This window comes from Aulostomus chinensis, chromosome 24, assembly GCF_037954235.1.
Source record: "Aulostomus chinensis isolate RoL2024-O1b breed Wild chromosome 24, RoL_Achi_v1.0, whole genome shotgun sequence".
Classification (NCBI taxonomy): Eukaryota; Metazoa; Chordata; class Actinopteri; order Syngnathiformes; family Aulostomidae; genus Aulostomus; species Aulostomus chinensis.
Genome location: NC_141343.1, coordinates 1317501 through 1334307, shown reverse-complemented (window position 1 = coordinate 1334307; position 16807 = coordinate 1317501). Strand labels below are relative to the sequence as shown.

The following is a 16807-nucleotide window of genomic DNA, read 5'->3' as shown; positions in this document are numbered from 1 at the left end:
GTTGTTTTACGGTGATGCTGTGTTGGGTATTTCCACCGTAAAGCGAGAATTCTTTGACTTCCGCAGGCATTCAATCAGAGGGCAGAGAAACGTCCCTCACATAGCCGTTGGTTGGTTTTATTTTGACATTTCACTAACTTCCCTTTTGGTCTTCACGCCTTGACTACGCTGTTTCATCGTCATTGGCGTGATAGGAAGAGAGAGGGGAGAAGTACTGGTAGGGTGTGAAAGAAATGACAGTTATTTAAGTTAAATTTAAAAGCATTATTCAACGATTAAGTGTGACTTTTCTTAGCCTATTTTTATCTGTTCAATCAGCAAGAGCTCAGTTGTCATAATATAAACAGGCTGGACACCCTAATACAGCCCTTGCACTAAGTACATTTTGGACCCTTTTTTAAGGCATAAAATGTGCGTTGTCAGATTTTAGCTTCAACTTAAGGTCCGCAGTAATGGCTAAGATAAAATGTAACGAAAGACTTTTTACTAACTTCTATTACTTTTTTTCAGAGTCCAGACTTCCTGGTGTTTGTAATGCAAAAGCCCTCTTCATAAAGTTGGGTTATGTAACATGGAGGAAGCCTACACAACCGTGACTGGAAAACGGGAATCTTGGGAAGCAGTGAAAGTCTTCCATCCACCAAAGGAAAAAAACAGTCAGAAACTCATCAACATAAGGTGAAAATAATCTTTAATACTAACCAAGCCAGATCTCAACAGCTATTCATTCAGACTAATAATGTAGCAACAGACCTATTCCAGAAACAATAAAACTAACATGGTTCTTCCCCCATTAACTGGAGGGGACAAAAGGTGATTATTTTTGTCCTTGCGGAAGCATCACATACACTGCACACGGCATCGTATCAAAGCATGGAGAGATGCAGAAAAACAAACATCAGATTCAAGCATTCAAGTTATTCCAGGGGTTTTGCAACGCTGGTCAGACGTTCCCCTGTTCAAACTAATTTCACAACTGGGACACATGCAAGGAAATGAAAACTCAACCCAAGGGATTTCTGGAAACCATTCACATACAGTACTACAAGAAGGGTTTTCTGACAGAACTAAAACATTTCACATCTTGTTATTACAAAAATATTAATCTTTTAACTCAAAAGCCAACTTAGGGAGCAGGACAGGTGTACAAACACTCAGAACAGAATTAGCTGTTGAAAATGAATCATGCAAAACTTTAATCCGATGAGTCCTTCAAACGTTTACGTGTTTGAATCAAAGCAAACAGCAATGAGCGCTCAGCATAAATTAAACGGATGGCTGCCGATTTGAGTAGTTTATTTGGTATACAAGAAGAAAAAGACAAACTACGGTAGAACTGCAGAACAAGAGCCTGGAAGCAACGGTGTTTGTATGCACACTAGGAGCTTTGTATCAATACAAACTTTAAAAACAGGAAAAATCATTAATTTACGCAACTTTACAGAATGAACCAACACAGCCATGTTTTCACAATATCAAGATTAATAAAAAATAAAGCACTGGTCTTTGTGAGCAGACATAACATCAGTCTATTGGATATGGTGAACAATGTGCTGCAGGTGCCGAGTCTTCTCTGGGAGGTTAATTCTGAGGTGGAGGAGGGGGAGGGGCTGGAGGCATGCTAAATGGTGGCATGCCTGGTACCCCCATCCCCATCATGGTGACAAAGTTGGAAGGGTCCATAGGTGGAGGTGGTGGTGGTGGGGCATACATCATGCTGGTGGAGCCTGGAGGTGGTGGAGGGGGAGGGGGAGGGGCACCAGGCGGCAAGGGCGGCTGGACTCCAGGGGGAGGCGGCACCATTGACGGGGTGCCCATGGGCGGTGGGGGCTGGGCTCCGGAAGCTGCTGGCTGCTGCCATGGTGGCAGAGTGCCAGTGCCAGGGCTGGACGTGGTGGTGGTATCTGCGGGGGGAGGGACAGCCGGAGGTTAACTCTCCACCTTCATCAGCAACTCTAAACTGTCACATGACACTGACTCAGTCTTGACTTGATGAACCCTGCAGTGACAGAACGCAGCTCCTCCACCTAATGGCGTCTACGTGTCCATAAAAACGGTGCGTAAGAGTGGGACTGAACACACGTGTGACTCATTTTTAAAACCTTTTTTTACTCATAATATTTAAAGAAAACCTGCAATAGCCGGTTTTATAATAATTCAAGAGTTAAGACCAGCTGACTTTTAGTGAACACAATCAGAATAGATGTAGTTTTCTGATCTCGTATCCAATTCAGTTTAATTTCATGTTTTGGGGACCTATTAACAATACTGCATATAGAGCAAATCTAATATCAAAGTTTTTACCAGCCTAAAAGTTGAGTGCCAAATTCTACGGGAGAATGATAAAGTCTGGGATTGCTGCAGCATGCAACACAGCAACCTCGTCAGAAGTTTGCCATCTATTCCACAGCAGTGAAGAAGTCAGGATGTGAAGTGTTGCGTCTTGCACCGTCCCAGACTGGAGCTCCTCATCAGACATGCTGAATGGAGTCAATGTGATGTGGGAGCTTTTGTGTTTTCTTACTTTGTTGCCAGGGAAGTGGTGTACTCGTTGCCATGCTGCTGGTCGGAGGGGGAGGAGGAGCCTGCTGTTGCCACGGTGGCAAAGGTCCAGAGGGGGGAGGAGGTGGCTGATTGCTGGGGGGAGGTGGTGGTGGGGGCATCATGCCCATTGGAGGTGGCAGCAGGCCTACAAGGAAACCAAAGTTCAGATCCAAACCTTCTGTTGTCCGTATAGACCAGTTTCATAGATTTGCATAAAAAAATAATTACCCATAGGGTGGCCATGAGGTCCTGGGCCCTGGCCCATAGGGGGAGGAGGGGGCTGCATCCAAGGGGGAGGGAGCCCGTTGGGATTGGGTGGCATAGGAGGACCTCCCATGTTGGGCATGGGGGGAGGAAAGCTGTGGGGTCCACCAGGGGCCCCGGGCCCTCCATGCATGCCATGGAAGTTCCTGTTTTCAGTTGGACCAGAGCTCATCCAAGGAGGCCGGTTCTGCTGCGCGCGCACACACACATACACACACAGTTATTAAGGAAACTTTACCACACTACAACTGCAGAAACACCATTTTGACCAACTGACCGGCGGCGGTTGGCTGTTGTTGGGTCCTGAAACCCGAGGAGCTCCTCCCTGGGTGTTGGTGTGTCCTCCGCCAGATGAAGGGACTGGTGCCTCACCCAGCTCTGCCATGAGGGACAGATACTCCTTGTCCATGCGAGCCTTGTCCTGTGCTGACTGTGGAGGTTCACCACCAGTTGCTCTGTGGGCAGCGAATGAGCTGGACAATGTAGGAAACAAACAGATCTTCATTAGAAAAAGAAGATTCACGATAAAATCCAACTAAAACCTACTTCAGTGTTTGTCTACTTTAAACACAAATATTAAACACAAACTGTTTAAACATCTAAAACATAAGAATTATATCTTGTTCATAAATGTTGATGATTGGTTGAGACATAAAAATTGTAAAAATAGGCCTTGTGTGTTGTCAGCTGGTCATCACCTGGTGTACTTGCAGTCGGAGGAGATGTGGCCCGCACCCCCACATTTGGTACAAAGCGTGGTGTTGGTGATGCTGCGTGGTTCCGTGTTCTGCCAAGGACGAAGGATCCTACAGAGACAGAGGAACATCTGACTTCAATGGCTTGAACCAGAGTTTTCAGTTCAAGGCCATCATAAATGGCTTTGAAGTCGTACAGCCCTGAACTTTGGACTGACCTGTTGTCATCTTCCCTCAGCGTGCCGTTGAGTCTGGCCAGCTCTCTCAGCTGCATCTTACGTAGATCATTCTGATCCTCGGGGGTCTCGATGCCTTGTTTCAGGATGTTGCGAATCTGGAAACACAATTCTTCATTAAAAGACTGTTCTGTTTTTTACATCAAAATGCAATGTATGCTGTCCCTTGGTAATACTGAGATATCTGGAGGGACAAAACAGGCATATCAGTCAGAATAATCCTTCAGAAGAGCTGAGGATAAACCAACTCACATCTAGAACTGGAACTGAACCAAGCTTGCCAAATGTCATCTCACCCTCATGTTCATGCCTTGTCCTTCCTTATCTCTCTTTCACACAAATGTCTTTTGATTTACTCTCAGCCAGGACATCTGCCAACATTCACCCCTTCACCCTTGGTTGCTCCATAATGTCCAACCACATAACTGGCACCAACTGCCGGGCTTCTGTGTCAAATGTGTAGTTTCCCACAGTGCTAGTAAGGAATGTTATTTTGCTACACTTGAAGAACCCTTATCCTAGCTCTCCCATCTAATTTATTGAAATAAGAGAAAGTTAACAAGTTCATTCATGACTAATTTGATGACTAACTGAACTTCCTACAACTTTTCTTGGAAAAAAATTTAGCCCCTTCAACTGGATCCTGGTTCCTCTAACCATACCAACATCCTGCAGCCTCTCAGCTAGGCACTATTCTCCTCATACTAACACACAAATTCAAGAGGATGACTGCTAGAATCACATCTTGTTCATTTGCTGAAGTTTTTCCCCTCTGTTGCATTGACACCACCCTGTTGTTAAGCTGATTACTGACAAAAAAAAAAAGTCACCACAGTCAATACAAAGTATTCTATTATCTTTTTTGTCAAGAGTCCCCATACTTGTGAGGGATTATGTTTGCTATATAAAAGAAGAGGTCTGACCTGCTCCACCGCTTTCTTGACGTTCTCCATTGTGTTGGCGGTCACCAGGGCGTGTAGAGGCTCATCTTCCCCTGGCAGCATCTGTCCATCTTTCCTGCCAACTTTACCCTCCTTTACCGAACCTTTCCCACGGATCATGATTTTGGCACAGCATTCCTTCTCAATATTCTTCAGAGTATTACCACTATTTAAATGAAAAATAAATGTGAAAACAGGGCACTAATGAGGGACCAAAAGTACTTATGAAATGGATTATTGAGATATTTCAGATCAATGGTACTTTCATGATAATCTAACTCACCGAGGCCCAATGAGCAGTCCAACAAAGTTGATCTCTGGATATTCATCTTGCGGAATCATGACTTTATCATTAACTCTGGTGGCTGGAGGCCTGCACAATACAAGACGGGCCATTCAGTAGGAGCGGTTAACAGAAACTACTCTGAATATATTTAGCTTGAAGCTATTGGCCGCTTACAGCTAAGAGCAAAGTTGTCTGAAAACATCTGATATTGTCTGGTAGAATCTGTGTCTTCTTTATCCTCCCGTATTGCTCAGTAACCATTTAACACTGATTGATCTACTTTGATTTGAGGTAAAAATGAAGAGACTGGGATATTTCTGGTGTGAAGCTTGTTTATGGTACGGTATGGTCTTAAATTAGATCTTCTCACATCAAATTACAGAGCACACGGTTGGACAAGGAAGACATGGATTATATCAGACAAGGCTTGTGACACTTCTGCTCTTTTTTACTAGGTGTTGTTAGCATTCAGGGTCCATTAGCTTCAGGATAATTGGACTCTTTCTACAGGACAAAAACAAAACAACAACAAAACTTTGAGCTCAGAAGACCCATTTGTATGTACTTGAAAAGCAAAGCACCTTTTGGCTAAGTATCACCTCAATACTCAGCCACATACGAATTCCCATGACACAGATTTTGGTGACCATAAAGACCTTTGGTAGTGTTGCATCAGCATTTTACAAACCATTTATATGCATACAGCATCCATTCATATATCTGTCATGTCTGCAGAACGTAGACATTAGTAAGGAGTTTCCTAGTAATTGTAATAATAAATTATATATATATATATATATATATATATATATATATATATATATATATATATATATATATATATATATATATATATATATATATATATATATATATATATATATATATATATATATATATATATATATATATATATATATTCTGACTATCAGCTTCTAACTAAGCATATAAACACACGTTTTACCTTTTACATCAAACCAAAACCCAGATAAACATACATAAAAATCATACTTATAATCTGCTGGAGGCTTGAAGTCAGGGTTGAGTCCAACCATCTCAGTGATGAGAGAATGACGCTCCTCCTCGATTTTCTTCCGTGTGCGATACTCACGAGTATTCAACCTCTTGCCCTCGCTGTTATAGATGGGCTCTGGAGAGGGGGACCTGAAAGTGATGGCACACAAAAGACAAGACAGACAGCATTAATTCCTTTTCTGATTTACCATTAACCATTTATAAATCACACAGGCTCCCTACAGCTAACAATAATTGTGTGTTTTAAAAATATTTTAATTAATAGCTACTGACATTTCTCAAAAAAAAAACAACAAAACAAAACAAAACACTGTTCACAATACTTCTGGAAGTTTGGATCTTCTGAGTCTAACAAGTCCTTATTCTGAGATTGACTTCATGACTCATGGTCAGTGCAAGAGCAAACTTAAAAAAAAAAAAAAGGAAAAAGAAAATTATGCAGGAACTCTGCACTGACATATCAAAGACTACAGTCCATTCTCTCACAAAGTCAGGGTGAGAGTGGACAACCAAAGCTGTATACTTGGAATGAACCTAATACACTGAAGGGGCATCAACGACAAAGAAAATAAATCAATTAAACAAAACCAAATACATGGCCATTATTAAACCTGCATACAGGATTGTTGGCCTACAAGAGAGGAAAGTTGGAAGTAAGAAAAAGAAACCATAGCAAAATTCGCAATCTAAGCAGACACGCTGGCTTTGAGAGTTGCTTGGTGTTGACGTGGCGGAAGAGGTCCGTACCTCCCCTTGGATGCTGAAAACCTGTGTTGCTGCATTAAGGAGGCTCTGTGCTTGAAAAAGGGTTAGGTTGACGTGGGGTAATTTGGGTTAGAGAAAAGGAATTAAGATTAGAGTTCCACCTTTTCCTATGCTCTCCCATCAGAGAGCCACATCTGTGTCCAAGTGATGTGAAGAAAAAAAAAATTATTTTTCTTGAAACTTCCAACGGTGACAACCTGAAACACCTCCAGTTGGTTCTTTCACAGTAGATTGGGCAAAGACTCATGAGTGCTGCAGCTGCAATCAACCTTTAGGTTGCTGTGGAAATGTCTGATTATAAATCAGAAACTCTATACCATGTACAGATGACAGGGACTCTAGCTAAAAAGGTCAACTCCAAACTCTTGAGAGAAAGCCACTTCCTGTGGGAACACATCTGTACGGACCCTATGTCATAGTTTGGCCATGGCGGGTCCCAAGCACATCATTCTGGAATACCGCAAAGGTCCAGAGGGAAAACTGGATCACGCCCCACTCCATCCCACCCAACCCCACCACTGAAGCCCATCATCACTAGCATGTTATACATGCTATAAACTCGAAATTTTTTTTGGGGGGGGGGGGGATTCAATATTCATTAAGTAGGAAAAAAAAAAAAATCAGGCCATGCAATTTCGGGGAATTAAATCTTTGGTTATAAATTCTAACTTTCCAAAGTGGCTTAAGAACCTGACCTATCCAAACTTTAAAGCTAAAAAGTAGTTCAATTATCAATGTTAAATTAAAACATTTATCAAGATTCAAGATTATGGACCCAAACCTGTTTAAGAGAAAAAAAATCTTTGTACATTATGCATCATTCATGAAATTACGAGGGCTGAACCAGAATTTTTTTTTGTTTTGGACAGATTCATTCGTGATTTTGGAATAAGGATATTCCTTTAGGTCAGGGGTGGGGAAGCATGTGCCATGGAGGGCCATTTGTATGTAGGTCTTCCCTCTAACCAAACACTTCAACAGTTGAATTGCACTGATAAACACACCTTCAGCCAAGGAGGTGTGTTTATCAGTGAAATCACCTGTTGAAGCATTTGGTTAGAGGGAAGACCTACATACAAATGGCCCTCCATGACACATGCTTCCCCACCCCTGCTTTAGGTGATGAGTGGGACCACATTTGTTTGACACAGGGCTGTAATCTGATGCGTGCAACCTGTGAAGCTCCCTTTGCTTTACTGTGAAGATGACAGGATATTCCTTATTGGCTTTGGTAATACTCAAGTGGGCTGTTCAAGCGGCCGCCATTTCATTACTGCGGTGCAGTTTTGCTTTTTTGCACTTGTCGCCTTGTCTGAAAGCTTTTGACTTTGAGGCTATGCAGTTATGTAATTATGCTACAGGACAGCGCAAACTCAATGAAGCCCCTTTCCCATTGGCCAAAAACCCTACAAACATCTCAATTTTGTCTGCAATGGGAAAGGGGTTAATTGGCTTATTCAGCCAGTTTTAAAAAGTCCAAGTGTATACGGGTATGTGCAGTGTGACATGGGTATTTCAGGACCTACATCGAGCTAAGACCAAAAACAAAACAAAAACTATGTCCGATGAGTTGAGAGAGTGTATTGATGTGCAGAGTGCAGCTCAAAGAAATAGGAAGACATAACTATTTTAAATATTACAAATCAGAAAATCAATGTGACAGTCAACATGTGTTGATATTGTGGCAGGCCACCACAAATCAGACACATGTTGCAGCACAATGCTGTCCATCAGCAGTAAAAGGAGACACGTCTGACTCCTTCCGGAGCGATGCATTCCACCCTCAAATTAGCCTATTTCTACCGACGCTCCGGAACACATAAATTAAGTATTCAGGACAGCCCTAATATTCACACAGCACTCGACATCATACAAACAAGCAGTAGATGAAAACATTATGTATGAATACTGGGAAGCTAAATTTAAGCAATGACTCCAATTAACTATCAAGTTAAAACATAATTAAGAAATTTTTTTTAAAAAGGAGATGCAAATACCTAAATTCTGGATGTAGCTTTCAAGATGAAATTAATCTAAACTCATTTTAATTTGACTTATACAGTGGTTTGCCCAAGCATTCACAGCCCTGATTTCCACTTTGGACACCATCTTTTACATGAGAATTCTTAATGAGTGCATTTTTTTTGTTTTACCCAAGATTGATAAGTTGTTTTCCACTACATCATCACATCCCGTATATTTTTTCTTACTGAAAAACTGAACAAGCCTAACATTTAACTCAAGCGCCACTTCCTCCTTTTTTTTTGAGCTTTCTGCTGGATCTCACAATCGCCTGCTGTCGCTACTGCAGCTCAGTTGTGTGTAAACTTCTGATGACAATTGTGAGACCAGAGATCCCAAAAGGTCAGAAAAGGGAGCTTGAATAAATTCTTTTGGTCACATTACTGTTTCCACCATAAGGAACAAGGTCTTACTGACAAACCCTTTTTTGTCCCAAGATTATTGATAGAACTCTGCACTTAAGTCAGTCAGTGACGCTGTTTTACTGAAGTGCAATTGCAAATATTGCCTCATTATCTTGGGTAAAAACAGAGTATTTCTCCAATTTATAAAAACTGACAGAATTGGGAACCTTGATAGTACAAAAATTGTGAAGATAAAATTATGGGAGGAAATGATTTGCATTCCACTGTATAGTTCAATATTTGCTCCAATTAAACCTACACTGCCTAAAGAAAAAATGTTTAATAGACCCAGTATTGATTTAAAATGACCAATTTAAGACAAGCTACGTTCAAGAAAAATTAAAATCTGTTAAAGCTATCTCTGCTAATAAATGCTCACCAATTAGAAATTGAATGACAAACAATCTGAAGCAATACTAAATAGTTAAACGTAGATCAATCTTCCTCTAGCACTAGGTTTAAACCATTTTTTTTCCAAACATACAAGGCTAACTAAATTCTATGTCTGCCAACTAAAACATCTATAAAATCTGAGATTCAGCCTAACAACCACACATACACTGAAAATCAACATTTTTCTTCCAAAAAGTCAAGAAGGTAGAGAAAATGTTACTGTTCATGGGTTTAATCTTTTTCCGACCTGTCCTCAGGGTTAACAGGGATTCCCAGGTCTCCTGTACGCAGTTTACGAGTCAGGTCTTCAATCTGCAGTTGGACTGGAAGAATTCAGGTTAGGAAAGAAAAACAAGGATGGAGAGAAATGTGGTTACCACAACAACATTAGGGAGACAACGCTCTGAATCTGCACATTAGAGCACGGTCTCATTCACTACTGCAAAGACACATGGTGGGTCTGTTAAATAAAGGCAAAGGAGATCACATGAGCAATCTGATAAGACTCAAAAACAGCAGAGGATTACATTTCCCCAAAAATGAATTAATGTTCTAAAGGTTACCCATGTTAACATAAACAAGACTAACCTTTATCTGTCAATTGTCTAACATGATGACATGTCAGTCAAAGGTTTTCTTTCTCAAACAAAGTCTGCAAATGCAAATTTTTCCTTCCATACAGACAGGACAGAGATATGCCTTCCCTCGTTACAGGATTTAACAAATATATCATGATTACCTTGTGATATCAATGCTGTTTTAATTTTTATTGCTTGATAGTTGTATTAAATATTTTGCAAAAAAGTATGTCACCATTTCACACATAATTGTTTGCTACTTTAAATGTAAAAATGTATGTACATGTGTATTGAATCTGTCTCGTGGGTGAGATACACACCCCTGAGGAACAGTCTCTAAGTGCACTCCAGGGATCTAAGACTGAGAGGTTACAGTGACTTAGAAACAATTCTTACCTATGAATGCAATGAAAATTAAAAATCAATCATCTGTATACATTTGGAAAGATGCGATGAAATCCCCACCCCCAACCACAGAGATTCCCTGGTTACGGAGATGATTATTCTGGATTATAGAGATGAAGACTGCGTTCACGCTGAATTCGTCTTAGAGCACATCCCTTTTAATGTTTTAGGGGATCTATTGAATGAGCAAAGGAAATTATAAGTGTGACAATGGAAGGTGGGCACAAATGAATGCTTGCATACCAAGGAAGACCAACCAGTACCATTACCAATGAGTGAACATCAATAACAATGTCAGTTATTGAGGGAAGGACTCATCTGCTTCAGAACACCCTGTTGAGGGCCTGTGAAGACAGTTTGTTGGTGCTACACTGCTGCTGGAAGGCATTTATGATTAAATCAACTCTGTGCTTTTGTTTTCTGTTGAAAACCAAAAGCATATGGTAGCGATTAATTGTTTCCCAATTTGCAATGCCCATTTTACTACAGATTTTAGCAAATGGAGTAACTGTGAAATATGCAGGATTAATTTGCCATTGAAGCAGCATTGCTCACACTGAGACCAATATGAACAAAAGCATACTTTAGCATGTTAGGACATTATGAGTTAACGCCTCCATGCACAAGAACAATACTGATGATGTGTTGGGGATCAAGCAAGACAGTGAGCAGTGACCCGCAGCTCAAGGACATTGATCAGCAAGCAGTGGTGTTTAATTATCCATCTGACACACTACCTCTTGCTAGTGGGTGCCAATGATATGCAAACCATAAGACGATAGAAACAATTGCTAAAGCAGGACCACTTAACCTCCATTAAAGAGAAAGAATTACCTTGCCACTTAATTAGTTATAGTCATTACTTGTGCATTATTTTTTAAATCTGGTCAGTTAGACAAATTCTTTCATTACATACATGTTATTGTGAAATACATTGTCAATATGATTGGAAGTTTGAAGTTAATCTTGTGAATATCTAAGAAACAGAATTCAGCAGACAAAACATATATAAAATGTAACAGTAACATTGATATACAGTATATATTTCTACAACCTCCAACCAATATAACTGAGACAGACAAAATCAGCTGCATTCTCCATATAAATGACAACACTGGTTAACAATACTAAATAATTATAAAAATTTACCTATATAGGCTCTCTCCTGATCCCGGGTAAGTCCAGGGGGAATGACAGTGGGCATGCCCGGTATGACTGTCTTCTGATCAGGCGTCTCGCTGCTCCAGCGGCTCTTCTTTCTTTGTTTCTTCTGACTGAAATCTACCAAGACAAACACTGTTTTGATGACTGCAGCCTCAATACTTAGTACTGCTTCCCAAACTCCTGGTTAGCAGGAAATGCTTATATTGAATAATAAACTTGCAGGCAATTGTCTCCTCAAGTTACTGGGAATGAGAAGGGTATTTCTCAAGACATTACACTCAACTTCAAAGACATTAGTCAAAAGTAGTAAATAGAAAGCTGAGCGTGTGAGCTCACCTTATATCCTCACTATATTCTGAGGCCCCTTTTTAATATTAATTTGTTCTCTGATAATTAAAATCCATGATCATGAAATTGGTCCTGCATGACTAGTGTAACTACAATTTTCAACTGTCATTTTAAATCTTTTGTTTTATGAGATGATCCACTAGCTATTTAAAGTATCGATTTTGAGAACAAAATTGTGTGACACAATTCAAAAGACCAAAAAAAAAAACGAAAGATGTCCATTACGATGATATAGTGCTCGGCTCTATATCCCTTAGGATAATGTAACTGATCACCCACATCTCTCTACGAAGTTATTGGTTTACTTCACAGTCATTCTCTGCTGCCAGGTGGTTTACTAACAAATAAAAAAAAATCCACCTGTGTGCGCCATGTCCATCTTAGCTCAGTTTGTGTACACGTAAAGGTCAACATGACATTCTCTTTATAACAATGCTTTGCTCACCAAGTTACCTGCCAGCACACAGCTTCACTCTTTAAGACTAAAATCTCTATTGAATAAACAAGTATGACGCCACTCTACTTAAAGCAGATGAGTATAACATTAACAGTTACAATACGCAGGTTAAAATAAAGAAAAAGCAAGCAATCTCTGTTAGCTAACGTTGGCGGGGTCGTCTCCATTTTGCGCAAGGCCATGTTTCTTTGCTAGCCAAGTTAGCTAGCTAGGAATATTAGCTAGCGTTGGCTCACGTCGTATGAACTGCTTGTAAAGTTAGCCTAAGCTCTATTAACTTACCCGGTTTTGCTAGTCCGCCCCCCGGAGCTGGTTGAGTCTGTGAAAAGCCTGCCACTGCACTGAACTGATGTGACTGTGGAAAGGGTGCATTTGGCATAGCGGGCTGGAAGCCTTGTAGCGAGGGAAAAGATGCGGGCGGCCCCGGCGTTGGCATCAACCCGTTCCCCGCACCAGGCCCGGCGTCAAACCCTCGTTTAGCGCCAATGCTGGGATGCAACTTCCCTAAAGGAGTTGCGTTTGCACCCGTGGCCATTTTGTTTCGACACAAATTACTTAAACTATCTCAACTATTGGCAAAATCTGAGCTAAATTACTTGGAATCGAAAAAATATGAAGAAATGTTTTGTCCGAGCCCCCTCACCAATAAGTATAATCAAAATGGCGCTGAACAGAAAGCCACAAAAGACGATCCCATGAATGTGGGCGAGACCGTTGAGGTTTTAAGTGTTCCTATTGGCCAAACACAGCCCTCCGCAATGCCGAATTCTATTGGTCTGTTACGGCACTGTCATTCTGACAGCGGGTTGGCTCATACCCCCATCAATCTCTATATAACCCCACCCATCTTGGATTACGCATTCCCGGCAGTGCCGTATTGTTACCAACTGAAACCAGTTTTTTCAAGAACTAACTTGCATTGATATTTTATTTTGTACATTGGATTTTTTTTGTTTTAAATTTGTCAGTGCCAAGGACAGACAGAGGAAATTGTGGTTTACTAAGTCTCCATAGAAATTAATGTTCTGTCAACTGATTGATCATGCCTTGTATTACATGGACAAAAATATTTAAGTGAAATTACAATCTATTAAGAAGAAAAAATGAGTAACTTTTTATTGCAATAAGAATTATATCTGCCTGGATGTCTTCTTTTCCCTTTTAACTTCTGATTATAAACGTTTTTTGGGACACACTGGAGGCAACAAATTTAATTTACTTAGCAAAGAAAAAAGGCTCAAGGTTTTCTTTCCAGCTGTCTTAGTGATAGTGCACCAAGGTTCCTCTGCTGCAGAGAATAATAATTGAGGGTACTTCACCTCCAAATTTGCTGGGATTTGGGGGCTGTGGCACTGCACACACCCCAAAAAAATTCTCTCACACTTAAACCTTGTGAATTCTGTAACCTATCCCAGAGGTAAACTTTGTTAAAACCAATGTTTGATGCACTGCTTTCATGAAATGCAACTTTTCTTCACATGGACTGTTAAATTGATGACTCATGACACAGTTAAGACTTAAAACAAACTTTAATCTTAACCTAAATCAACACTGACAGAGACAATTGAGGTTCAAAAAATATGTTCAAGATGTCAAGATTTATGTTATGAAAATCTAATTCATGTAATTATTGTAATAGGTGCGTGTGTGTTGGGGGTGGCGGCATGATCACAACAATGCAGTGAAGCTGCATAACTTGATATCACAACAGGTCACAAATACAAAAGTAGAGGTCCATATATGGAACAGGTGTGACGGAAAGAAAAACAATGTAGCTGTAGAAGCAGTCAGTATCTAAAGTTAATTTACCATTGCTTTATGAATGCTAACATTGTTAACTTACACAAACACACTAAAACACACTTAGTACATTAGATGTTGCTGCATTTATTACATTTCATGAAATATGACCATAAACATGCATCATGCACTAATTTGTTTTCCACCGATTGAATCAAAAATAGGGTACAAATATAACTACTCTCAGTAGGCTAAACAGGTCATACAGTGATGTTATAGAGATAGTCCAGACTTTTTTCTATTTTTTTTTTAATTTAGCCATACGTGCAACTTCAAGATGATGCAGATTGGCAGAGTTCTCACTCAGCGCGGTCCATCTGGAGAGTCGGGAGTTGGACTTTGCTGCCCTTGCATTCGTTTCTGCCGAACTCTCCAGAGCTACTCAGATCCAGCATAGACTGTGCCGAGGCAGAACTCTTGCTGCTCAACATCATCATCGGCAAGTAGCAAGCAGGGCTAGGCTTTCCAAGAACCTGAACTGTCCCTTTAAGGGACGGTCCGCCAGGCAGTCAATTGATCCGGTACCTGTACTTCCACACTTGCCTCAGAACTGCACCAATACCACAACATGTAAATATAAGAATAAAAGATGGTCAACTGAGGATTAGTTGTGCTGCACAAATGTTTAAGTATGAACTGGAATGAGATCATTAGATAGTGAATGCATTCAACCATTCACACTGAAACCTACTTGCTGGGGATTTTAATCGTTGCTTATCCTTACTACCAACACACGCCACTTACAAGCGCTGATTTTGACCTCTGACATGACCAACAGGATTTACTACTCCAGGTCTAATTTTCAGTAATTTCAACGGCACTTATGCTATACTACCCGCTACAAGCCAGTCAGCCCTCTTCTGCCATTGGTCAGTATGTATATCGTGCCCGCTCAGCGCCAGGATCCCGCGTATGGTCAAAGGTAGAACTTCTTGGCACGGCGGGCGCAGGGGAAAGGCGCGAACGGTCATATGTGTATCCATCTGCCTCGACAGGGACTCTCCGAATCGGACTCCGATCACGTGTGTGGTATGAGGAGACCGGGGCCGGTGGTGGGAGGGGAGGGCACTCATATGGATCGTGGCTAGCGGGGGGTAGACGTTCCCTCATTATAGGTGTGGAGGAGGTTGTTGTTGGAGCAGGCACGGGGACAGCGCGGCGTTCCTCAAAATAACTGCCTCCATACATATTGGCCCTGTACTTCTCGTAGTAGTCCACGACTCCGTACGGATTTCTCTCCTCATAAGGCGACCGTCGCATTGGGTAGCCTGGTACCGCGCCATAGACTGAGCCGTTGTTCCTGTATGCCGCCTCGCTGCCGTACATCCGAGCCATGCTGTGTTCAGCCATAGCGTTTATGCCGTAACCTGGGGGCGGCCCGTACCTCATTGCCTCGTAGCCCGCACCCCTTCGGTACCCTGCCATATTGCCGCTGTGACCAGCGCCACGGGTTAAACCATGTACAGGAGCATAGCCGGCAGTATAATCCAGATCGCCACTGAAGCCCGGATGATAACCCCGGTTGTGACCACGCCCGCCAAAGCTCGAGGCATCATATCCATCAGAGTTTGGCTCTGAGCCGTTTCTGTGGTAGCCATTCTGATCTAGAGGGCATTCTTTGGACCAGTGGCCTTCCTGCCCGCAACGATAACAACCCGATCTGTCTCCCATTCCCGGCGCAGTACGGAGGCGGCTAGTCGAAAGCTTCACGCTCATCAGTTTGCCTTAAAAAGAAAACACTCAATAAGGACTTGTGACTGCATTCATTCTAAAATAAGAAATTGAACATTTCCTGCCTGGGATATGTTTATAATCCATCAGCTCCAAAAACAACACAAAAAAACAGCAATTAGACAAGATTTACATTTTCATAATTAAAGCTGAAATCCGTAACTTTCCGCACATTCTTACCCTCTGCAGCAGCAATGGATAATTCGAGGCAGACTACAGCATTGTTGTAGAAGGTCACGGTAAAACCAGCCAGTGCTGGAAGCGATGTAAAAGTTCAATTATATCTGACGATTTTGACAACACGGCCATGATACCGAGGGCTCACGCCGACTGTCTGCATGCTGCCTAATTTTAAGACAACGCCCACAAGCATACGAAAAGGCTCAGAGGAAAACACCTGCTTGTGTTTACGTGTCACACTTTTATAGTTGCAAAATATTATCTCAATGGACTTGATGCATCACTTACTATTACGGGTGTGACCTGTCAATCATACATTGTCAACAGTGCCCATTCATCTTTAACGATAATGAATCATACAGGCGATTAATGCCAATGACATTACGGATACCAGCTTTAAAATCTTAGCTAGTCGGGGCTGCCTTCACCTTACCTTTAACTTATTTTTTTACTCACCCATGGTACATGCATAACTTACCTGCCAATTCACAAGGAAAGAATGACATAATCTTTTACTGTGTGATTAAATCAAGGTACACTCCCCAATAAGCCCAGCCCG

General features: G+C 41.3%; 1 protein-coding gene across 5 annotated transcripts in view; it reads right to left on the bottom strand.

Moving 5' to 3' along the window:
• Window positions 1-674: 674 nt before the first annotated feature.
• The window catches only part of sf1 (splicing factor 1), a 17811-nt gene continuing 1678 nt past the window's right edge, over window positions 675-16807 (bottom strand). For 2 of the 5 annotated variants that reach the window (XM_086196807.1, XM_086196808.1), the window contains exon 3: window positions 14048-16061. In XM_086196807.1, coding sequence (XP_086052933.1) covers window positions 15208-16061 — 854 coding nt within the window. In that variant the 3' untranslated portion in view covers window positions 14048-15207. Of the gene's footprint in view, window positions 1905-2524; window positions 2690-2772; window positions 2999-3085; window positions 3282-3506; window positions 3615-3721; window positions 3838-4662; window positions 4847-4963; window positions 5054-5977; window positions 6131-9832; window positions 9909-11717; window positions 11850-12819; window positions 13226-14047; window positions 16062-16807 lie in introns of those variants that run through there. The other 3 variants (XM_086196809.1, XM_086196804.1, XM_086196805.1) reach the window with 3 other exon arrangements.